The sequence below is a fragment of the Dendrobium catenatum genome, unplaced genomic scaffold (assembly GCF_001605985.2).
Source record: "Dendrobium catenatum unplaced genomic scaffold, ASM160598v2 fragScaff_scaffold_1355, whole genome shotgun sequence".
NCBI lineage: Eukaryota > Viridiplantae > Streptophyta > Magnoliopsida > Asparagales > Orchidaceae > Dendrobium > Dendrobium catenatum.
The window spans coordinates 67,018-91,982 of NW_021319817.1; the positions used below are offsets into that span (position 1 = coordinate 67,018).

At 36.8% G+C, this 24,965-nt stretch overlaps 1 protein-coding gene across 1 annotated transcript in view; it reads left to right on the forward strand.

Moving 5' to 3' along the window:
* The first annotated feature begins 3,368 nt into the window (after positions 1-3,368).
* The window catches only part of LOC110107577 (bifunctional phosphatase IMPL2, chloroplastic), a 30,417-nt gene continuing 8,820 nt past the window's right edge, over positions 3,369-24,965 (forward strand). Inside the window, exons 1-4 of the mRNA XM_020837852.2 lie at positions 3,369-3,707; positions 3,797-3,875; positions 3,950-4,044; positions 6,579-6,628. Coding sequence (XP_020693511.1) covers positions 3,404-3,707; positions 3,797-3,875; positions 3,950-4,044; positions 6,579-6,628 — 528 coding nt within the window. The 5' untranslated portion in view covers positions 3,369-3,403. The remainder of the gene's footprint in view (positions 3,708-3,796; positions 3,876-3,949; positions 4,045-6,578; positions 6,629-24,965) is intronic.

Genomic DNA, 24,965 nt, shown 5'->3' on the forward strand with positions numbered 1-24,965 from the left:
CTTAGATATAATTCACATCTTTACCATAATTTATATTATAAAATATTTTATGGTTAAATCAATTTATCATTAAGAAATCGATAAAAAATATATTTTTTTAGTGTACATAAATTAAAAAAAAAATTATTATTATATACTAAAAATATAAGGACAATGGTGATGGCCAACGATGGTGGCTGGAGGTGAGTGGAGATGGCTAGGGGTGTTCTAGCAAGCTTGATTGCGGTGTAAACCGTTCTCACTCAAAAGTGAAAGAATTCAATTTACCTAAAAAATAAACTAGAATGCTTTGCATTATATTTATTTTATTTTACTTTATTTTACATTTCTTTTCATCCATTCAATGTGACCGCAATGGTGGCCGCTAAAGTGTGGCAGCGAGAACGATAGTGGTGGTGGCCGGTGGTGGTGGCCGGCGATGGTGGCTGGAGGCGGGCAGAGGTGGTTAGTGGCGGTCAAACGAGCTTAATTGCGTTGTAAACCATTCTCGCTCAAAATTGGAAGAATTCAATTTACCTAAAAAATGAACTATAATAATTTATACTACATTTATTTGATTTTACTTTACTTTGTATTTTTTTTTTTCCTTTATTCAAACACCAAAATATTCTAAACCTTTGCAATTGGAATACTTTACACCCTTATATAATCCAATATAACAGTCTCTTAGTCTCACATCACTTTCTCTTACCATTATTTATATAGCTTTTTTGTGTTTTCAAATGTTAAGAACTCATATAAAGTGGTGGGGTTATATGAAAATGCTTCATTGATATTTTGGGGTAAATAATTATTATAAGAATTTCATACTTATTAAAAAATTAAGTATTTTAAATTTAAATTAATTTGTTAAATTATGAATATTATTTAATATTTAATCCTAAAGATTACAAATTAATTTTTTTAATTATTTATATAATTCAATAATTGAACAGATTGATTTGACTAACCGGCTCAATCTAATTTGATGTAGAAACGATTTTTAGACTGGTTCAATCCAATTTTAAAACCTTGGGTTTTAGAATTAATTTCGATCATAATAATGTTGGCCTTTTAAAAATTTGCCAATTCTAAAATTTTTATTTCATTGGAGATTAACTACTGCGACCAACCTCGTTAAGGAGAAATTATTTGGTATGGAGTCCGAACGAAGCTTTGTGTCAGGACTCCAATTAAATCCTTACATGCGGATGAGACATGTGAATATTCAATTGGATTTTGTTTATTATTTTTATCTTGTCAGCATGTCCGACTTGACCCTTTGGATGAAAAATTTGAATTCGTAGCAGTTCAAAAGACTTGGAGCTAGGTCATTTTATCTTCCCATTTACTTTTCATCCGGACATTTCACTGCTCATATTCTCTCTTGTTCAGTATTCCATATGCTTCACTGCAAATAGGTTTAATCCTTCATCATTCTAGTACGTGCAAAAGTTCGTCATATAAGAACAAGATCTTGTCGCGCTTTTGCTGCTTATTCGAAGGTATCAATTCTTCAATTTTCAAAATTAGGTTGCATAGCTTAAAATTGCTTAGTTATTTTCATTCATTTTTTGTTTCGTTTTAACTGAGCTTTAAGTGCACTTTGCTGTGATTTTTTGCGCTTTTATGGTATCGTCTCATGCATTGACTTCTTCAAATTCAAACTAGGATGCATAACTTTAAAATTTCTGAGTAGTATTTGTTCATTTTCATCATTTTTAATGCACTTTTACTATGCTTTCACTGCATTTTCATTGTGCTTTGCTGGACTTTTACTGCACTTTTTCTCATTTTTTATGTTGTGCTTTTCTTTTGAGTCCAGTACTGTGCATTGTTTTAACATGACATTTTATCCACATTGCATAGCTCTTGTAAACAAAATTTATAAAAACTTAGGAAACCCTTATAACAAGTTGGGATGAATTAGAAATTTGTCGAAAAGTTGAAACTTGCAACACCTCCAACCAAATTAACTTTTTATTTTTGGACGACTGCATAACCTCTTTCAGCCTCAGCGTCCTTTGAGCATGTAATCTTCTCGAAGCATGCAATGTTCTCCTCAATCTTCATACGGTGTTTTTCATTTTTTCTTTCTTAGCAGGTATTAAAAGTTCCACAAAAGTCCTAAATATTTGGATTTAAGAGTTTTTGCAAAAAATTTCGTAAAATGGAACGCTAATCCTAAATTATTAAAAAAATTAAAAAAATAAAAACTCTAGATTGGATCAGATTGACTGGCAAGACATAAATAAGAAACAAAATAAATTGAATAACCGCATGTCTCGATGTGTTGGAATTTAATTTAGTGATCAAGCAGAGCTACATTCCACACCAAATAATTTATCCTCGTGAAGGGAGGAAATAGAGTTGCAAAAGAACCGAATCGAGCCGAGTATGTGAGTGTTCATATTTGAGTTCGTTTATTATTAGCTTGTTCAAGTTAGGTTCATATTTTATTCGAGCTTTATTGTTTGTATTAATGTTTGGTTTGTTTAAATTAATGGTGTTCATGTTTGGTTCATGTTCAGCTTGTTTAATGCTTATCGAGTTTTAAACAAAAAAGTCTTAACGAGCTATGTTCATGAACATATTTAACGAATTTTTTTACACTATCAAACAAGTATATTCATGAACAAATCTAATGAGTATTCTTGAGCTATCAAATGAGCAATATCATGAATATATACATAACTAGTATTTTCGACAACCAAATGAGTTTGTTCACGAACAAACGATTTATGATTCATCTTATATTTGTTAATGAACATCTTAAACTAACAATCTAGCAAACATTCGTAAATATGAAATGTCTCTTGTTCATGAACAAATACATTCTATTGAAGTTATAAAATAAAATGAAATTAAATTTATAATAAAAGTAGTTGTGTGTTTAAAATGAAAATATGATTAATCAATATAAATATATTTATCAAACTTATTCACAAGTTACACAACTCTCCTTGGCCTATTGGTTGAGAGCTTAGGCTTCCAACTAAGAGGTCCAAGGTTCGAGTCTTTGTGTATGCGTTGTGTGTGTGAGTTTGCCTTAAATGGCCTAAATGTCCCAAAAAAAAAAAAAAAACTTATTCACAAGTTCTAAATCAAACACTAATAGAGCTTTTATCGCGCTTGTTCATGAGCTTCAAATGACGTTGTTTGTAAACATAAATGAATTGAACATATTAGTGTTCAAACTAGTTTATTTAAAAATCTAGTATTAAAAATATTATTTAAATTTATTTATTTAATTAGTTAAACGATGATAAAAGAATTTTAATTCAACCTAGCGGCCAGTAAGCTCGTGATCGTTTGGTTTGTTTGCAGCCGATCGGAAACCTGCTCGGAGCACAAAAAGGTTTTTTACTTCACTGTAAACGCTAGCATTCAGAGAGAGAGAGAGAGAGAGAGAGAGAGAGAGAGAATGATGTCTGCTCACTCTCGCCTTCTCCTCTCTTCCAATCCCCAACTCTCTCCTTGCCTTCGCCGGCCAGTCACCAAAGACCTGCATTCATTTCCTTTCTTGCGAATTCGAGGTCTGCAGATGGGTAGGATCGGGTTGGATTCTCTCCGGGACGTCAAGGTCAGTTCTGGCGCTGGTTCGCCGGTTACGGATATTGAGCTGGACCATTTCTCTACGGTGGCAAACAAGATGGCGGACGCTGCCGGCGAGGTCATCCGGAAATATTTCCGCCAAAGCTTCGCAATTCTCGACAAGAACGATCTCAGTGAGTACTGTCGCGGCCAACGGTATCAGGGTTTAATGTTCTGGGAGAAAGAAGGTTTTTGAAGAGAAAATGTTTTTTTTCCTTTGCAGGTCCTGTGACTATCGCCGACAGGGAGGCGGAGGAGTCGATGTGTTCGATTATAATGGAGAATTTTCCAACTCATGGGATGTAAGCTACTTTTTCTTTTCTTTAAAAGGAGAGTAGGATTCGTTTTGTTTATTTTTCGACTGGCATTGTGTCAGTTTTGGGGAGGAGAATGGCTGGAGATGCAAGGAGAATTATGCTGATTATGTTTGGGTTTTGGATCCTATCGATGGCACCAAGAGTTTCATTACTGGTATGTTGATCTGCGAATCTCTCTTAGCTAACCATGGGCAAATTATTAGGTCAGGTGATTGGACCTATCTCCGCGTTCGGACACCAATAGAAAGCAGACATCTGGCTGATTAAACATGAATTTGTTTAATATAAACTTTTTTGCTTATGTCTTGTCAGCCCAATCGACCCGACCCAGTCCACTTTATTTTCATTTTAAACGTTGCCTTTATTTTAGGAGCCCGCGAAAGATCTGAATGTTTATTGCTTTAGAAGAAAAAATGAGCTAGAAAATTGCAGAAAAGAGATGGAATGCTCACGGAAGAGAAATGTGGAAGAGGGGATGCATGAATCAGAAGTGATGCATGAATCTGAAGCTAACTTAGCTGGAAATTCCTCAGGTTTCAACATATCGGTAAGTTTCAATCTCATCGCAAGTTGTATTATGGAAAAGCGAGCTAGAAAGTTGTAAACATAGCTGCTGTGTTTGACGTAGAGAAAGGGCATAGGTTTCAGCTCATTAGAGGCTTATGATCTTAAATGTTGCTGTTTCAGCCCATTATTGTTTATAGGAAGAAGAACTGAATTGTTTTGACGGAAAAGTTAAAAGAAGCTCTTATATGTTGTTGTTTAGCTTTCATTATTATTTTTAGGAAGAAGAACATTATTGTTTTAAGGATTGGTAAAGAAAGATGATAAACTAATCTTGTGCTTTACCTGCGTTTTAATTGCGCGTTAGTTGAGCTTTAGTTGCGCTTTACCTGCACTTTAGTTGCGTTTTAGTTGTGCTTTTTAATCTTTTTTCTTATCATTTCAGGTTGTTTATAGAGATGAGAAAGAAGCATATGAATGTTTTTGTACTTATGCCCATGATAATGGCTTTAACATCCGCAAGGATCATCACAGTTTTTGGACAAATTCTAGGAAGATAAAATCCAAGGACTTTGTATGTTCAAAAGCTACTTTCAAGAAAAAGTATTGATCTTAATTCAATAAAGAGATTTACTAAACCAGATGTTAGAACCGGTTGCCCATCCATAGTGAGGCTTGTAGTTGATGAAGATGGTTATTGGCATGTCAAAAAATTTATTGAATCCTACAACCATGAATTGGCTAGCCCAGCCGACTGACACCTTCTGAGATCATGTAGGAATGTTGTTGAGAAAAAAGCTTCCATCCTAAAGTCAATGACAGATGCAGGGATTAGAACCGTTGATGTATTTACCTACCTTGCAGAGGAAGTTGGAGGATGTGAGAATATTGGATTCTCTAGGAGGGATACCTATAATTTTATATATGAATATTCTTATACATGAAGTCCAATTGATAGAAGTGAACTCATTTACATTATTTGCTACAGATGTGAGCATTCTAAGGGGTTTTATGATTATTTAGTGAAAAAAAAGATTAGATAACAAAAACATTATAAAAGTCTTTAACTTCGTAGCATTATCAGTCAATCTATATAATTTTGATATTTCAGTTTTTATTTCAGTTATTAGAGGTCTAGTTAGGGGATCATTCCTCCATTTGATATCAAAACTTCTGTTAGGCATACCTGTTAGAAATTTTTTGTTAATGTTACATTTAAAGTAAAAAAAAAAACATATCAATAATTACTTATTCAAAATCTTACTAGTCAACAAAGCAATCTCGTCAGAAGTGAATTTAAGTAAATAACCATTCACAATGAAGCCTTCATCAGCAGAATTCCAAAATTTCAGAATATTAAAAATAAGTAGTATACATTGTTGGAATGCTGGAAACTTAAAAAACTGATGAATGTTCAAATTTTTTAAAGTCTGCTCAAGTTCATCATCAATTATCTAGACAAAAGCATCACAAGTTTTTCTGAAAGTGGTAACATAGCATTGAGAAGTAACTGACCTTTGATATGACATTTGGAAAAAAAAAATTCAGATAAAGCGCAACCAAAACGCAACCAAAGCGCAACCAAAGCATAGCCAAGCGTTTCACATAATTTGTTTCTTCATTTACGATGAAGTTTGAAATTCAAAAAATAAATATTTTAAGATCAAATTGAACAAACAATGCTATGTATAAAATTAACACTAAATCCTAAAATTTAAAATATAACATAAACGCACCAAAAGCGCAACTCAAGCGCAACATAGGCGCAACATTACCTTTCTAAATGCTGATGTTCTCCAATGTCGTCGTCTCGTCTACCACCGGGAAGAAGGTTTTGCAGAACCGAAGGTATTGCAGGAATCCGAGAGCAGAGAGCCGAGAGTAATACAGGAGTGAAAATGTCGAGTGAAATGTAAAAATGCTCCGTTTCCATTCTTGTAGTCCTGAATTCAAACCATATGGGTTACTTGGTCGGGTCGATCGGGCTGACAAGACATAAAGCAAAAAAGTTTATATTAAAAAAATCCACGTTTAATCAGCCAAATGTCCGCTTTCTATTAGTGTTTGAACGCGGAGATAGGTCCGGTCACCTGACCTAATAATTTGCCCTAACCATGAGACTTCAAAATTAAGGCAATGCTGTGGGGGGAGAAGTAGACTTTGAAATGGTGTTTCGTTATGCAGGTAAACCTCTATTTGGCATACTTATTGCTCTTCTCTACAAGGGGAAACCGGTAAGGTTGGCTAAGTTAGCTTGTTTCAAAATTTTCTGTACTTCTCAAACAAATTGCATTAGTATTTTAATCTATAGATTAAAATTGATGCTCTGTACCAGAAGTATTGCTAATTGCAATATTTAAGAATTTAGGGAAAAAACGCTGCGGTCTTGGAAATATGGCTATATTCAATGTCTTGTCTAGATGAGTATTTATTTATTGATGGCTTTCTTTAGGTCATTAAAAAGCTTGTTTTGACTTCAGAACTTCCAGAGGTTAGACCATTGCAATTAGTTTTAAATAGGGCTGCAAACGAACCGAGCCGAGCCGAGTATGTGAGTGTTCATGTTTGTGTTCATTTAGTATCGGTTTGTTCAAGTTTGGTTCATGTTTGTTCGAGCTTTATTGTTTGTGTTCATGTTTGGTTCATTTAAATTAATGAGTGTTCATGTTCGGTTCATGTTCAGTTAATGTTCGTTCGTTTAGTGCTTATCAAGCTTGTTCACGAACATATTTAACAAATTTTTTTTAACTATCAAACAAACACGTTCATGAACACATATCTATGAACAAACACATTTATAATAAAATCAATTGTCTATGTAACAAAGGCAATGATTATTTATATTTATTAATTTTATAGTCAAATATTAATTATTTTTATTGAGCTTAATCACGAGTTCAAAATCGAACATGAATCGAGCTTCTTATCGAGCTTAATGTCGAGCTTGTTCACGAACTTCAAATGATGTTGTTCGCGAACATAAATGAGCCGAACGCATTAGCGTTCAAGTTTGTTTATTTAAGAATCGAGTATTTAAAATATTGTTCAAGTTTGTTTGTTTAGTTAATTAAACGATCACAAACGAGTTTTAATCGAACCGAACAACGAGTAGCTCGTCGAACGTTTGGTTCGCTTGCAGCCCTAGTTTTAAACAGTCATTTAAGCTGCAAGTATATCTTTGATGTGGTTGTCGTAGCCTGCGTGTTGGGCCTAGAGGAATATCAATGTGATGAGTGAGTTGATAAATTTAGATTAATCCGATAAATATAAAATTTTCCATAATAATAATTATCCACCAAAAAAAAAAAAAGGAGTATCAGTAACATCTAATAATCCATCCGCTAAAATATAGGTGAAACTTAACTATTGTAATAGCTCACTTTCAGAAAAAATTGCTACTAAATCAATTAACTTACTAAATCACCTACTCATGATAGCTGAAATATGAGTTCAGGAACTCTCCTTTCAATGATGCAAATGTAACCTGAAAATTATAAAAAATAAGAGATAAGTTTGTAAGAAACAAACTCAAACTCATCAGTTAAAACCTGCTAGTTAAAGTATTGACAACAAAACATAGGGCATAAATATGTTCAATGAAAAATACATGAGTTACAATAGGTATTATATTGTAACAAATATAAACATTATATCAAAAAAATCTAAATTGCAAGGGGAGATTAGCAAATATAGAAACAATCCAATGTTGCTCACAATGCAATATAGTTCATAAGAATTCATATGCAATATAATAATCACATTCTAACACAAAAACATCTACTTGCATACATACTATATACTTATCACTCATTTACTGTTATACCTTTTATATTTTTATATGTAGTTAGCTTGCTAAGTCATTAGCCACAGTACAAGTAAAGAAGCAAGCTTTCCTTGTCCATAACAAAATTAAGGATGATTCAAGTCGAACATCTCTAGTTCAGTAAGATCATGGGTGTCAAATAATATAACAATACAAACAAAGAAAACAATTACTTAGTAATTACATAATTCTAAACCTAAAAAAATAATATTCATGTGCAGTAAAGTCATATAATATGATGAAAATAATGACACTCAAACACACCACATAATCAAATGAAACATATTGCTCTATGAATATCTTGGTTAAGCTATACTCAACATTACAAAAACAAAATAAAGAGTTCTCGAACCCCTACAGTATTACAATTACCTTAATAAACAGACAAAATATTCTAGTTCACTAAACATCTAGATCAACGTGATTAAAATATCTATTGTGTTACTAAAAAAAAAAAAGCACAATTATATTATATTTACTAAGTATCCAATATTTTCTAGCGATACTTGAAGTATCATTGATTTATTCCAGTAATTATCCAATATTGTTTAGCTACACTTAAAAGCATCTTTGATTTAATCCATTCTTGGTTGATTCCAAGCAAATAGGAGCTTTTGTGCTAATCCTCCCATTAATCATATATATATGATAGTTTCCTAAACAAATAAACATGTGCTCAGAAGACAATATGAAGATAGCATTATGATATGCTCAAATTATTTCATCAAGGGTTCATATGAGACCTCTTAGCTAGAGAATTACTCCCCCCCCCCCCCCCCGATGAAAGAAAGTCCTCTCCTCATTCTGCGGGCGAGGACCCATCGAAACTTTTCACTTCTATCATGGATAGAATTTCGTCAGTAATATTCACATCCAAGTTACAGGAAAGTATTTTTGTAAGAGGCACTAGCTAGTCTCATAATAGTTAATTGACCATAGAGTTTACTACCCCATGACTTGAATATACTTGCCTCTCACATTGAAGCAACCCGAGGCTTCATCAAAAGGTCTCCAACTACTTTGGGGTGCTCGTCATCCACAACCCTCTCAGCTAGACCTCATTAGTGGCCTCGCCCATATATACTTGTCGTTATACACTTGACATTAGGGAACTCGCATTGAGATAGAGGGTATACACTTAACAAATATAGCCATTCATCAAGCTAGTTAAAGTATGACTCATCTTTAGAAAAGTCTGTACCATGAGTAATTATTTATTGTACTTTTTACCTTTTTGATGTTGTCTTTCTTGTTGCCCTTGGATCCTTATAAATAAAAAATGAAGTTGAACATTTTCAATATTTTGACCTTTTCTAAATTGACACTTGAGGTTGTAAAACATTTTCCACATATTTCTCTTCTTCTTTTTCCATTTTCACACAAGTTCTTGGGTCATATTATCTAATGCCATGTTAATATTGTCGGGTTGTTGATTCATTTTTGAATCTTGTCAGCTCTATTTTATAAAATATGCGACTTTAACTCAATTTTGACTCGATGTAATTCAATTTAATCAAATTTGGCCAATTAATATCAATTCGACTCAATGTTTTGGCTCGAGCTATTCTAAATATATTAAATTGAATCAATCAATTAAATTTAATTGATTATTTTGTTTGATTCGATTTTAATTTCATTAATTAAGTGAAATCAGACCAAATTGCATAAAATTAAGTCTGTTGAGTTGAGTAAACTTCAATCGAGTTGAGTTGACCTGAACTGAGTCGAATTGAATCAATTTGCATCAAATTAAATAAAATTAAAGTTTGATCAAGTTGAATTAAGTTAGGTTGCATCAAATTAATTGATTCATGTTGAATTAGGTTCAATTTAGTCTAATTTGAGCCCAATTGGGTTGAATCGATTCAAATAAAGTCTAAATAACTAAAATTGAACCAAATTGGCCTATTTAGTTCAACCATTAAATTATATAGCCTTCCAACACTTGACTTTGACTTTATCTGCCTTTCTAAATCATGTAAACTCAGATCCAATGGCTAAAAAATTAAAGCAGGCCATTGGTCTTGTTACTCTTGTATAGTGAAGCAATGCAACAACTGGCCGCATGTATTTTTCTATGTTTCCTATGCTTGGAGGTAGCTTCATGTCCTTGAATGTAAGGAGAGTTCAATTTCAGCCATTCATCTTCATCAGATCGAGGGGCATGATAATCAGAGGATATTGTTCCTCTTTTCAAAATATTTGAAAACAACCAGTCTGGTCGATTAGTGACATGCTTGTGTCTATGTCAAAAATGAGCAGGGCTATTTGTAGCTTCTAGGGAGAAACGAGAGAGTCCCGAGAGGGGTTTTCTTTGGGCGTTTAGTTAGGTTTGAGTTTGAGAGAAACTGAGGGCCTAGAAAGGCGTACATGTGTGTCTTAGGGAATCAAAGATTGCTCATGCTTCCTCTTTGAAAACCGAGAGGGCTGGGGAAAGAATTGGGTTTTTGATTTTCCAGTTAAGAGTATGTGACTTGGTCTTCAAAGAAGCCTGAAAGGTGTGGTTGTCGTAGAACGCATTTTGGGCCTGCACATGTGATGAGGGAGAGATGAGCACGCTAAGCAGCTCTCAGTGTGAGGATTGCTTGGCTTTTCCTTCATCCAAGCAAAAATTGAGCAGTTGAAGGAGAATAGAGAGGAGAGAGCTACTCACATATCTCCTTACCCTTTTAACGATTTGAGAGCTAAAATCTCTTGGTACACTAACTCCGATGAGTTGGTATTGTTGTTGACCTCCAAAATAGTCTCTGCAGACCAAACGGCCCAAGGAAGGTGCTAATTTCATATCAATTGCTTTCATGTCATCTAAACGAAAGTACTATAAAGGTAGAACATCGGATTAGCTCGAGGGAGGTACCTTCTTTGAACTTAGCAAAACCTAAGTCTATAGGTCGTAGGTTGTTTATGTATGACATTCTCAAGCCTTAAGTCCATGTAGAAACCTCATTTACACTCATCAACCCTTTTACCAACTATGGCGTGGAGGTGGTGTTGTTGACATCCAAACATAGCCCAACTGAGGTAAATTTCTATGATCCATAGAGTATTTCTTTTTGGAGTGATAAGGTGAACAAATGATTAAATAGAAGCTTGCATAGATTTGATTGATTTACTTCTTTTGCATCCTCTCATATGTTGGTAGGATAGAAACTCCTAAAAATCTAGGAAGACATTTAAAATTTCAAATCATAATCGGAATGCCTACATTAAATCTAAATCAAACTTGAACTTCAAATAAAATAAAGAGTTAAATCATCTAAAAAAATAATTCAAAAAAATAAAATAAAAATAAAACTAGCATAAAATTAAGAAAATCTAAATGAAGCCTACACATTATAGTTGAATCAAACTAAAATTTAAACCAAACAATATTAAGTTGAATCAATTGATTCATAAACATGCTAAACTTAATTTCAAAATCAAATCGAATATTTAAATCTAGTAAACATAAAACATACACATTCAAATTAAATAAAATTAATAAAACAAACTTAAATCAATTTAAAAGCAAATCAAACTTAAATTTAAAAATAAAATCGAATTCAAATCAGAGCCCAAATAATCAAGTTAAAACACTAGTAGCAATTGTTTCCTCTCTAAGATGAGGAGAATATTTGAAAATTAAAAACTCCATTAATTTATTAAATCAAAACTTCAAGAAAATTTAATAAATCATATTAAAATCTTAAAAAATATAAAATTTAATAAAATATTTTTGATGTTGTTTTCAATCTCAGTGGAATTATTTCATGAATTTTGGGACCTAACCAAATTTAAAATAAAATTTCTAAAATTTACTCAACACATTTTAAGTAGAAGTCCTTAATAATTAAAAGTTATAAAAAATTACCTATGCTTTTATTTCAGCTTCTTAGGTGAAATAATTGCATATTTTGTGTTAGAACTAATTATTAAATGTTGTCTTTTACACATTGGAATTTATTTTTTAATTTATTCTTGAGAACATTAAACTTAAACCACAAATCTTAAAAAATGATTAAATGTTAACACACTAAGATTTGAACTTGGAGTCGATCGACTATAGGGATTTGTGGCTACCTAAGGGACGGAGGAAGGAATGGCGGCTCTGGGTCATGTGTGGGTATGCTCGGTTGAGGTAGGAGAAGGCTTCCTCTCTCTCTCTCTCTCTCTCTCTCTCTTTCTCTCTCTTCCTGTATAGACCGAAGGATTGTAGAAGGTATGGAGGGTCTATTGCTAGGAAGCTTTTGGTTGAGGGAATAGGAAGGAGGAGGCTTTGAATACTACAGGTTTGGCTAGCTACCTGGGCTGGAGGTCTTGATTGAGGTGAAGAAGAGGTCGATTGGGGCTGCTCGTGTGAGGGCCGACATATGTAGGAGTGAAGGTTGGGATTTGGTGGAGTTGGAGTCGGGCTTGCGTTATGCCTAGAGTAGGTCGGAGGAAGGCTTGTGGGTTCGTTCAGGTTTTAGAGGAGAACGAGTTGCCACTACTATTGTGTAGTGGTTTAGTACAATGGTTGGAAGAGTAAGGGGAGAATCGGAAGCAGCAGGTGGCTTTGATCGCGACTAGGGTTGGAGGTCAGAGAGGAGTCGAGGAAGAAGATGAGAGCGAGAGTTGCTGGAGTTTTGCGTATGTGAGAAGAGAGTAGGGAAGGAGGACGGGAGGTTGGCTTCGGCTTCGGTAAAGGCGTTAGAATGCGTGCGTTCAGGAGGTCGCAAGAGCTGCGGGGGTTTTATGTGAGAAGAGAGCAGGAGCCGAATGTCCTCGTTCCTTCTCCTTTTAACGTTGCTGAAGAGCAGGGTAGAAGTTAGCTATGCACGTAAGGATGTGACCATTCAGCGCCAACTTGCACAGGGAATGATTACTGTAGTTGCGGCTGGGTCTTAGCAGAGATACGAGGTGGCTTTGATAGAGCACATGAAATGATTTAGAAAAAATCATATTATATTTTTTTTGTTTGTTCCTTTTGGGTGTACCTTAGGGGTCAACAAATGCCCCCCAACAAATGTGATTCGCGTCTAGAGGAAACCACATTTGTTGTATACTGATTGATTATGTGGATCTCCATATATTTACTCTGGATAACACATAGAGGTTTTATTTAACAGATCTCTATGAGCTTGATTGGATGTCACACTAAGATTTTCATTTAGCAGATCTCCAAAAGCTTATTTGGATGTCACACTAAGATTTTCATTATGTAGATCTCCAAGAATCTATCTGTCTTTATAAATCTTTAAATGCACTTGTTGTCAATAACAAGGTTTAAAATTACGTATTTAAGCCTCGAGGCGGTTTTCGTCCGTGAGACGAGGCGTATGCCTTGAGGCGGTTTGAGGCGTAAGCCTCACGGACATAGAATTGCATAAATGAAAAATTAAGGGTTTTAGCAGAAAAATAATAGCAATATTCTATCTTACAATAAAAACATCTAAATGATATATGAAAATAATGGAAAGTAAGAAAGTAGATGCAATAAAATCATGTTCCAAAGTACAAAATCACAAAATATTAGTTTAACAAAACTCTCAAAGTACAAAGAACAAATAAAATGCAATCATATCCCATCACTAAATGGGTCTTCAAGGGAATCTTCTTCTCTAATTGTATATATGAATGTCATATCATCATCATCTTCAATATGACTCACTTTTCTCTTCCTTGTTCAATAAGAGAAAAGATCATTATCATGTTAATTGCTCACTTGACATAAATATAATGCAATAGAATATAAGAAGTTGTGGAATACCTTTACTTGATTGTTGTGCTGTAGAGCTAGTGGATGTGTGTGGTGTGGTACTAGTGGATGTGCCCACTTGATCTGCTTTGCCCCTCAAGACATCCACACTTAGATCTTCTAGCTGTAAGTCTGATAATGACAAATCTGTCTCATCATCTATGAACCACTCATTATCAGATGACACATCATCACACACCAATGGGTCCTCATCATCCTTCAACCCCTTATTCCTTAACCTCCTCTCTCTTAACCTCTTATTGTACATAATATATACGAGGGAGTTCATTCTGAATGTTGATAGTCGATTTCTTCTCTTTGTTTGCACTTGACTATATGTACTCCAGTTTCACTCACACCCAGAAGAAGAACAAGTGAGGCCCAACACTCTTACAACAAAACTCTGTAACTCAGGGGTGGAATCACCAAATTGGATCCACCATTCAACTGTTTTCAAAAAAAAATATAATCAGAACTGAATAAAGTGTCTTGCATTTACCAAAATAACTATACCTGAATACTGTTTGGAAATGGTTGCTTTTGCTGCATTCAAACCAAAAAAAGACCCTCTTTATTCCAGAATAGAACAAGTTGTAAATCTGCAAGCTCCCTATCTACCTGCTCCGGTATTAGTCTTTCATATAATGATATAGACCAAGCTTCACCTCCGGATTTGAAGCTTCACCTCCGGATTTGAAGCTTCACCTCTGTTATGTATAGTGGAGGAAGAGCCCTTTCCACTATCGCTTCCAAAATAAGCGCCATGTTCGACCCTATCATCAAACTGCTCATGTTGCAAGTGTTTTGCCGTGATACTTTTCTTCATGTAAGCACTTATTTCTTCCTTCACATTGTCCGACACTTTTGCATATGGTGCTACGTTTTTATGAGAGCATGATAAGTGCTCCTTCATGCGGGTTACTCCGCCCTTCACCACTTTCTCACAAAAATTGCATTTTAAATAGACATACGTTTTCTCGCCCCCTCATACGTCAACTTGCACGCTATATTTCCAAGAAGGGTCATGCCGCGATGACGTATTCGCCTTTTCTTTACCTCTAACCATGTTTCATAAAGCAAAAATCCAAAAACACAAAAAAAATATAAACCCTAGATTTTCTTAAACTTGAAAAATCTAACCCTAAACTTAAAAAAAATACCAAAAATCTAATGCAGAGTACTCCTAGAGGGCCGGAAGTTTCAACTTCGCCGGAGAGAGGCGGCGCCGGCGGGAGAAGCGGCGGGAAGGAAGTCGACGGCGTGCGGGCGCCCTCTGTTTCACGAAATGGAGCGTGCAGGATGGGGAAATTTCGGGTTTGCTGTTGCCGTTCGGGTATAAGGAGAAAAAAGCTTCAATTTAAGTGAGTGGGCCCAATCCCAGTGAGGCGTACGCCTCACTAAGAATTACGCAATTGCACCTCTAAGGCGCGCCTCAGTCCCAGTGAGGCGTACGCCTCTTACAGAGGTGGAATTGCGTAGGCTTCAAGGCATTTTTGGGAGGAATTGCGCAGAGGCGCGCCTCAAGGGGCGCCTCAAGGCGCGCCTCTAATTGCGTAATTTTAAACAGAGGTTAATAATTTGATTTACCTGTTGGCTTTTGTCAAGTATATACTCATAGGATAGTAATAAAGTACTTCATACTCAACTCCCTGGAGTGTTACTTTGTAGATCGATGATAGTTTATAGCATAGTTACCTTGTGTTCTTCTTCTGCCACTACTGTCACCTTAGTTTCTAGCATTTTCATAACTCGCATCTTTCTTTACCGTAATCATATATGAATGTATTCTTTCTTCCATATAATTACAAACGTCATTCAGGATTTGCTTGAGCTTTGTAAGTTCAGCAGTTTACAGCTCCTTTTACAGTTTTTCTTATGGGGGTTCCACTACTATGGTCTTTCTTATGGCGTATTGAGTAGATGAAGCTGCTAGCGATCCGGTCATATTTGGGCTTGTTTGATCCGACCTCTTACACCCATTCAAACCTTAATATTCAGGCTGTTGAAATACTTTAAGTTATTCTGACTCGATTTGTTAGAGTGCATAATCACAAGTCTCTTTTCTGACTTTTAAAATCTTGGTACGTTGGAGAAGATGGTGTTCCGAACTCTTTAGAGAATCACTTGCATATACCTTAAAAATGAATTCGTTGTATTCCTCTTGAAGGAATATTTGCTTTGATGATTTTAAATATTTATTTGAGGATCTCAGCATATACCGAATGAATATTTAAAATGCCCACAGTCTCGTAGGGACATTTGAGATTTGAATAAATTTAGATTTTTTGAGATTTTAAATATTTATTTGGGGATCTCGGCGAGTATCAAGATGTCGATCCAAATAAATATTTAAAAATGCCCCTGTCTCACAGAGAGATTTTAGATAGGCTTTATATTTTGAGATTTTGAATATTTATTAGGGGATTTCGACATGCGATATGAAATTGACCCGAATAAATATTTAAATTGCCCCCAATTTTGTTGTAGATTTTAAAATACATTCTTGCTACACAAAAGAGTTTTAAAATGCAAGATGTATTTATATCAGATAATATATATAGAGTACATGATAGTTTAACACATAGTCATTCTTATGCATAGTATTTCTTCAGGTATCGACCGTTGATTGGCGACATGGGCCTCTGATCTTCAAGATCGATCAACTAGTAAGCTCCTCGATACACCTCGACGACAAAGGATCCTCCCAGTTGGATACAAATTTTTATATCAATTTTTCGGTGTGGAATGATTGTCCTTCTCAGCACCAGGATCAATTCCTTCTTGAAATGATCTATGACGCACCATTCAGTCAAATGATTTTGTTATTCTTGCTTGGTATATTTTCAGGTTTTATTGAGCTTGTAGTTTAATTTCATCGAGTGCATCAAATTCTTCCATTCTCAGGCGGACATTCTATTCTTGAGTGAGATCATGCTGAATAGCAACTCGAAGTGACGTCATTTCGATCTCTAGTGAAGACACTACTTCAACTCTGAACACCAGTGAATAAGGAGTGACTTTAGTCGTCGCCTTGTAAGTTACGGTATGCCCATAGTGCCTTCACCATTTTAGTATGTCATTCTCTTTTATTCTTGGTGAGGATCTTCTTCGACAACTTCTGAGTTGTATATAGACAAGTACCGCCAATCAATTTTGTGTCGATCAACAAACTTGTAAATATTTATACTTTTGAAAGCTGTACCATTGTCCGAGATTATGTGGTGTTGCACACTGAATCTATAGACAATATTGTAGGTAAAAAAATTGATAACATGTTCGGACGTGACTTCCTTGAATGGAGCTGCTTTTACCCACTTAGAAAAATAGTCTGTTACTGCTAGAATGAAGCGGTGTCTGGCTGATGATGGCAGATTTATCAGTCCAATTATGTATGTGCCCAAGTATTCAAATGGTCAGGATGCTACTGTTGGATGCAAGAGATTTGGCAGTTGATGTATAACATCACAGTGGATCTGACACTCATGGCACCTCTTAGCATGGTCAATACATCTCTCATCAATATCGGCCAATAGTAACCCATTCTATTGATTTTAACAGCCATCTTGGAACCTAACTGATGTGTTTCACAAAGTCCTAAATGAACTTTTGCTACCACTCTATCGGCTTCCTTGGTCCCTAAGCATCTTAGCCATATCTGGTCAAAAGCCCGACGATACAGTGTGTCATTGATAAACGCGTATTATAACACTCTCTTCTGATTTTGCGTGGCTAGAGATTTATCTGTTAGTAGTTTACTTTTTTTGAAATAGTCGATGAAGGGTTCCCTCCAATCATCTTATACTTCAACATCTAAATAATGCAACCATGATTCCGAAGCTTGACTAGCTTTACGTCTCTTGGCTACATGATATCCTTCCGAATAATTTTATATAATGATCTGATGCAGAGATTGAGGGTCAATTGGAATTGTATCTTACTGTATTGAATTTGGTACTTCTTGTGCCTTTAGGAAATATAGCAGAGCGGGCTCCAACACCCTGTGGGTGTAAACTCAAATGAATATAGGCCTTTCCTCATTGATGTTCGTCATTTTCTTGGTCAATTTGATCAGGCAATCTGCTTTCTTATTTTGACCTCGAGGAACTTGAGCTGTTCTAACACTTAGCACATGTTTTAGAAGCTCAAGAGCTCGCAGGTGGTAGTGGGCCAATTCAAGTTTGTAAATCTTATAAATGCCAATGATTTGATTTATCACAAGTTGAGAATCGTAAAAACATTGGAGATTATTGATTCTAATATCGATTGCAATATCCAGTCATGCTATTAGAGCTTCATATTCGACTTCATTGTTGGTCCGAGGATCAGTTAAACTGAATGAAAATCTCATTATGCCTCCCTTAGGTGCTATGAAAATGAGACCGATGCCGGCTCGGGCCCTTGCAAGATTTGGCGGTTGGGCAGGTTTAATCGATGATGTGTCATCGAAATACATCTCCCAAAATGGTTTTTCATTTTATTCGACCTGCATGATTTGCTCATCAGACAAATCATCATTGAGTGGAGAGTCTGCTGGGATTAGATGTGCGGCGAGGAAATCTGTCAAAGCTTATCCCTTAATCGCCTTTTGTGGCATGTACGTGATATCAAACTGCAGTAATATAACTGTTCACCTGGCTAAACGACCTTTAAACGTTGGTCTTGTTATTAAGAACTTCAACGGATCGATATTTGATATAAACATAATCTTATGAGAAAGCGTATAATGACGGAGTTTCTTGATGACAAAGTTCAACGTCAGATAATGCTTCTCAGTTGGGGAGTAACGAATTTCTATTCCAATCAGCCTCCGACTGATGTAATCCTTCTTCATTGTGTTGGGCCAATAATGCTCTGAGGGATCTTTTAGTGTTGTCATGTATAATATAAGAGACTTCCCTTGAATTAGCGCTGCGAGAATGGGCGGATTTAACAAGTATCTTTTGATACTGTTGAATGCTTTCTAACACTCTTCGTCTCACTTGAAACAAACATCTTTCTTTATTAATTTGGAGAATGACTGACACCTACCCGATCGATTTAATATGAATCATCGAATGAAAGTCAGTTGTCCTTGCAAAGAACAAAGTTGTCGGAGATTTCTGGGAGGCGGCATCTCCATGATTGCTTTGATTTTGTTAGGGTTGATCTCGATTCCTCGGTGGCGAACAACGTACCCATGAATTTATCGGAAGAGACATCGAAGGTGCATTTAAGAGGGTTCATCTTCAAATCAAACTTTTTGATCCTTTCAAATATAATCTTCAGGTCATTTAAGTGATACTTGCGGTCTATGCTCTTAACGACCTTGTCGTCTGCATAATACTCGACCTTTTGATGTATCAATTCATCAAAGGTACGTGTCATTGCCCGCTGGTATGTGGCACCAACATTCTTTAGGCTGAAGCGCATAACCGTGTAGCAGAATATGCAGATGAGCGTTCTGAATGATGTGTGCTTTTTATCTTCAGGTGCCATTTTGATCTGATTGTAGCCCGATAATCCGTCCATAAATGAGAACATGTCATAGTTATAAGTGCTATCTATCCAGTAATCTCTGACACTGGGCACGAATAATCATCCTTTGGGTACGTCCTATTGAGGTCCCTAAAATCGATGCAGACACGAATCTGATAGTTCTTCTTCTTGACAGGGACAAAATTTGCGATCCGGTTGACATATTTTTCTTCTCGGATGAAACCTGCCTATATGAGCTTCTTGGTTTCAGCAATCACCTATTCCTTAATCTCCAATATCATTCTCCTTAGAGCTTGTTCAACAGTGCCACATCTGGTTTGATGGCTAATCTGTGAACTTACCACATTAGGGGATAAGCCAGGCAACTCAGTGTATGTCCAGTCAAAGTAGTCCTTGTATTAACAGAGAAGTTCTTTTATTTTTCTATTTGCTCATCGGGTAGGAGAGAACTAATGAAGGTTGGGCGTGAGTCCTCCTCTTCCCAAGTTGACTTCTTTTAGGTCATCCATAGTAGCTGCCTGTGCACCATCTTCCAGTTCTTCTGGAGCAAGCTTGGCCTCAACTCGTTGATCATTATATGTGTCAACTTCGTACGTCTCCTCATCACCATTGTTATCAGATTTGATTTTCCCGCATGTGATTGTTCGATAAATCTTCTTTTGGGGGTATTTTCATACGATAAATCCTAGATTTCTTTTGCAAAAATATCATTCTTATTTAATGAGTGAGGTTTTCTTAAATACCAGAGACTTAAGCAGAAACCAACTTGTTGTTTGGAGGAACGAGTTTTACCTTGTGTCCGTAACATTCTTTGGATATTTTTGATGTTATACCTGGGAAATCTCGTAGGTACTAATTCCCTGGAATCGACGAGCATACAGACCAGTCGCGATTTTCTTTTTTTTTGTGCTTGCCAATTGAGTAAAATAGACTTTTGCCTACCCCTTTTTCTTTGGGGAGGTATATAGAATGTTACAAGCTCTTCAACATTATGCACCTCTCGTGGAATAATTTTTTTGAAGTATTGCAGGGGAATACACGTAACTACGAATACACTATTTGAGGTTGACAGGCTACCTACTCTTTTGGAGAATACGCCCTGCACCGTTTTAATGTAGATAGAGTCGTAGTCATAATCATCATTGAATATTTAACCTCCCTACTCCATTTAGCCGTTGACTGACATACCCTCGGATTTGGTAGGGGTGGCATCACTTTCGTCTGTGTTACTCTCTAGATGAGGTATATGTTTCCTTTCTTTAGGAATGGTCGATGCTTTGAGAAGAATTGATGTTTCCTTCTTTCTCCCCACCTGCTTCTTTCTGCCTTCTTGTTTAAGTTGCTTTGCAATCTCTGTATCCGATGCCTGAGCCTCAAGAAAGCTCGACGGCTTCAGCTTTTTTGAAATTAAATATTTGGCATCTTCATAGATTCTTATTTCATGGACTGCGAAGGGCTGGATGTCATCAGATATCCTGAATTTTACTCCATTCCTGAGATACTTCATAAATTAATGCAGTGTTGACGGGACAATGCCGTACTCATACAACCATGGGTGACCCAGAAGCGCCTTAAATGCGGTATTTGCATTAATCACATGAAATTTGGCATCTATATGAAGTTCTCCAAATGTGAGGGAGAGCGTAAATGATCCTAGGGTCTTCTACCCCTTCTTGTTAAAGCCATGCACCATTAGTTTATATGGTCAAAGATGCTCCACGTCGAGGCACAACGATCTTAATTCTTTCAATCTCATGAAATTTATGGAGGACCCTGAATCGATTAGGATTTGACTGATTATCATCCCGTCGCTTTCTACAGTGACATACAGAGGCTAATTATGATATGTCGTTTCGAGTATCATATCCTCTTCAGTGAAAGTGATTAACAGCTCATTACGAGCTTATATGACTTTAGTTATGTTGCACTCAACAAAATATGCTTTGTACCTTTAGGGGTACTTGAGAGCCTGAATCAATGTCTCCCGAAGGTCCTTAGACATTACAAGAGCATCGTATATGCTAAGTTGCGTCGGGATTTTCCTTAGATGAGATAAGATATTATAATCTATCCCCTTGACTGAAGTATCTTTCTTCTTGGAGTCCTTGACATGATATCTTTGTTGATGACTATCTCTTTCCCCTAATCTTTATTGGAGATCTCTTTCTATGGTGGAGTTGATAGTATTTTACCACTTCTTAGCTGCACTTGAGCGATGTCCTCTGGCTTAAACTCATTTAATGGTGCGTTTTCTTTAGAGTCAGCCATTGTTGCGTCTAGGGATTCATCTGTCGATTCAAAGTCACCACCCAAGTTTACAAGTCCCATCTGCAACGCTATATCATGGTCTGACTCATATGTCTTTGGAAAATACAAATCCTCCTCCGAATTTTAATCCATCAGCGATACCATCATACATGATTCATAATCTGCCTCCTCAGTGCATTCTTCTTTTAGCGATGTATTTGGCACCACCGAGATGACCTGACATACTTCTACCGGAAGGAAATCCTCATGATCTTCTTCGGTTTCATTTATTTTAAACTCTGTCATGGAGTCAGCGAGCTTAATAGGTCACCTCACAGTCTGGTAATATTTGTCCAAATTGTCAATAGCCCTTTGAGTTGAAGTCTTTTTCTCCTTGGGCTTCTTCAGTTTGGCCTTCTTTTTAGCGGATCTCACCTTTCCAGACCTTGAAGAGCCAGCTTGGTTGGGGAATTATTTAGAAGTAGATGCTCGTGTTATAGGCAGAACCTTCAAATCTAGCACCGACTCAGTAGGAGATTTATACTTCACACCCGGAACTCTTTCAAGCTGCTTCAGCATTTTCACTATCTTCTTGGAGATTGTAGTCTCCTACTGCTCTTCTTGTTCCAGCTTCTTTTTCTTTGCTCTTTCTTCAATCGAGGGTATGGATGAAGACATAATCACCTGAGTTGATTATTTCCTAGGATGAGTCAATACATTGCCCGACAATGTGAGCTATTCTCTTCAATATTTTCTCTCCAACCAATCCTTGAAGATGTAACAATCTTCAATATAATGACTAATTACCTGATGATATGGGCAATAATTTAGGTCACCAGTATGTTTCGACTCTTCGGGCCTCTTGCACTCAGGCAGTTCTAAGTCCGCTTTTAATGCTTGTCGAAATAACTTTGTGACACTATCCTTCATGAATGAATATTCTTTATTCATCTTTTCTTTGAGGGATGAGAACGTTTGATCACGAGTTCCCGTTGTTTGCTTCGGGCGTTCTCTACTCCTCATGGGCTTATCAGAATGATTTTTTGATATGGACAAATTCAATTTTTCAAATATGACCACTTTGTCCAGCAGATCTTGAAATTTGGTGATGGTAGTCATGCATAAGAATGGTTGCATTTTATCATCAATGTTTCCCATCAGTAATTGCACGTGTTCTTCTTTAAGCCACTGCTCACATTTCATACTTAAAATTGCGCCAGCAAGTGATGTATTTGGTAATTGAAACTTCCCTTTTTCATTTTTCTAGGGTGAGATTAGTAATCATTATCTTTTTGGTTGCACTGGTGAATCTCTTTACGAATATGGTTTCGAATTCTGCAAAGGTCTTCACAGAATCGTTTGGCAATTCGGCATACCATTCGAAAGCAGCTACTATTAAACTGCTGACGAATTATCGGAAGAGTAAGGCATCATTGCCTCCCGTGTTCCCATATGTGTGGCCTTGAATTGTGCCAAGTGCTTCTTGGGGTTATTATTGTCGTTGAATGTGTTGAACTTTGAGACTAAATACCATTTCGGGTATGGTACTTGATCATATTCTGCGGGATATGGACGACTTTTGCCTATTAGTTTCTTCGTTTGATCAATGGCTATGATAGCCTTTATCTTCTTCGTAATTATTCCTTCGAGTTGTGCAGCCATCACAGGATCGGTGGTACTACCTATATTCTGAGGGGTGGGTTGGCGAGTAGTGTTGTTGACTTCATTACTGCCTCCAGGAGTATCTCATACTCCCGAAACATGAGGTATTTGGAGGATCAGCCGGAGAATCGGGCATGAGACTAGAGGCAGCGGTTCTCTGCATCATCTGCATCATTGTCGTCATTTAGGTCATCATCTCTGTTATTTTCTCATTTAACTGAGAGATTTCCTTGTCATTCGCCCTCATTTGATGTCTCATTTGCCGTTGCATGTCTACGAGTGTGATATTCTCAGCAGCAAAAGGATTTTCTTGAACTTCTTCTTCTTCCTCTTCCTTCAAAGGGTGGCCACTTTTGCTGGTAACGGATACAGCCCGATAGCGACGTCGTTGTATCTGTATGAGTGGTTGATCATCATCTTCATCACCACCATCGTCATCATTGATGTGGCTTACCATGTAAACCACCCCAATTTCCATAGTGTCCTCATCACTATGTTCTTCTTCTTCTTCCATATCTTCTTCCCCTTGTTCCTCTAATACTCGGATCTCCGAGTAACGGCGCCACTGGATCTTCAGCTCTTGATTTGGTAAGAAGATTTCTTCGATGAGCTGGCTGCGGTCAAAGTTAGATTTTTCCCTTGGAGAGGTTAGTGATTCTTCAAGGTGTCGACCGCCATGATGGGCGTCATTATGGGCCTTCTTTGAAACCTAATTCCGATGTTGTTCGTGGATGGGGGTGGATCTCCGGGAAGCTGCACGGGATGTCACTCATGAATCAGTTCTTCTATCTTCTCTACGAGACTTTGACCTCCAGATTTGCTTTCTTTTCCACCGGGACCTTTTGGCAGTGGATCCCTGAATACGCAGTTTAGGTGTCACACCCCGATGCTCACTGTGTGGAACTTGTTTTCTTTCTTTCCTTTCCATAGTAATGGATAGGCGCTCCCTCGACAGGGTTCTCCTAGCCTCGTTCACCAAAGGCCATTAGAACTTTTTCTTCATCCCCTTCTCCTTTACAGTCTTTTGGATATTATAAACTCGGGCTGACAGTGTTTCAGGCCCCTTCTTCTTTTGAGGAGCTCGGGCTTCAGGTTGTTGGTCCTAGAAAGATCTCTTTAGCTTGCTAGATGAGCTATTTCTTTTCACCAACTTTAAGTCGGTGAACTTGTTCTGGGTGGGAATATTGGCTTCAGGTTCTGGAGTAGGCAGGTTTGATGGGTGGACAGGCACTAGTTGCTGCTGAGCTCGGAGCTCAGTATTCATCTTCCTTCTCTATCTCATTGTCAGTTTTCCTCAAGATGAAGAAGCTTCAACATTGTTCTTCCCGGATGCAGGTAACTTGATCGGCAGTGTAGTGGCCCTGGCAGGTACCACTGAGATCTCTCACTAGTCACAATCCTCTTGGTGGTTGGGGCCTCAGGTTGTGATAGCCTTTCAAATACAGAAACTTTATTGTGAAAATTTTCAACAGTAGCAACTCGTGGCGTTGATAGATGTGCACGACGAGTGGAAGTTTCAGAAGAGTGAATCTTCTTGGCAGACCCATCAGAATCTGTAAGGTATGTAGGGACAACATCAGTCCTTGCAGTAACTACAAAGAAGTCGAGTCTACCAAATTGAATGGTAGCTCCAGCATTTTTAGTTTCA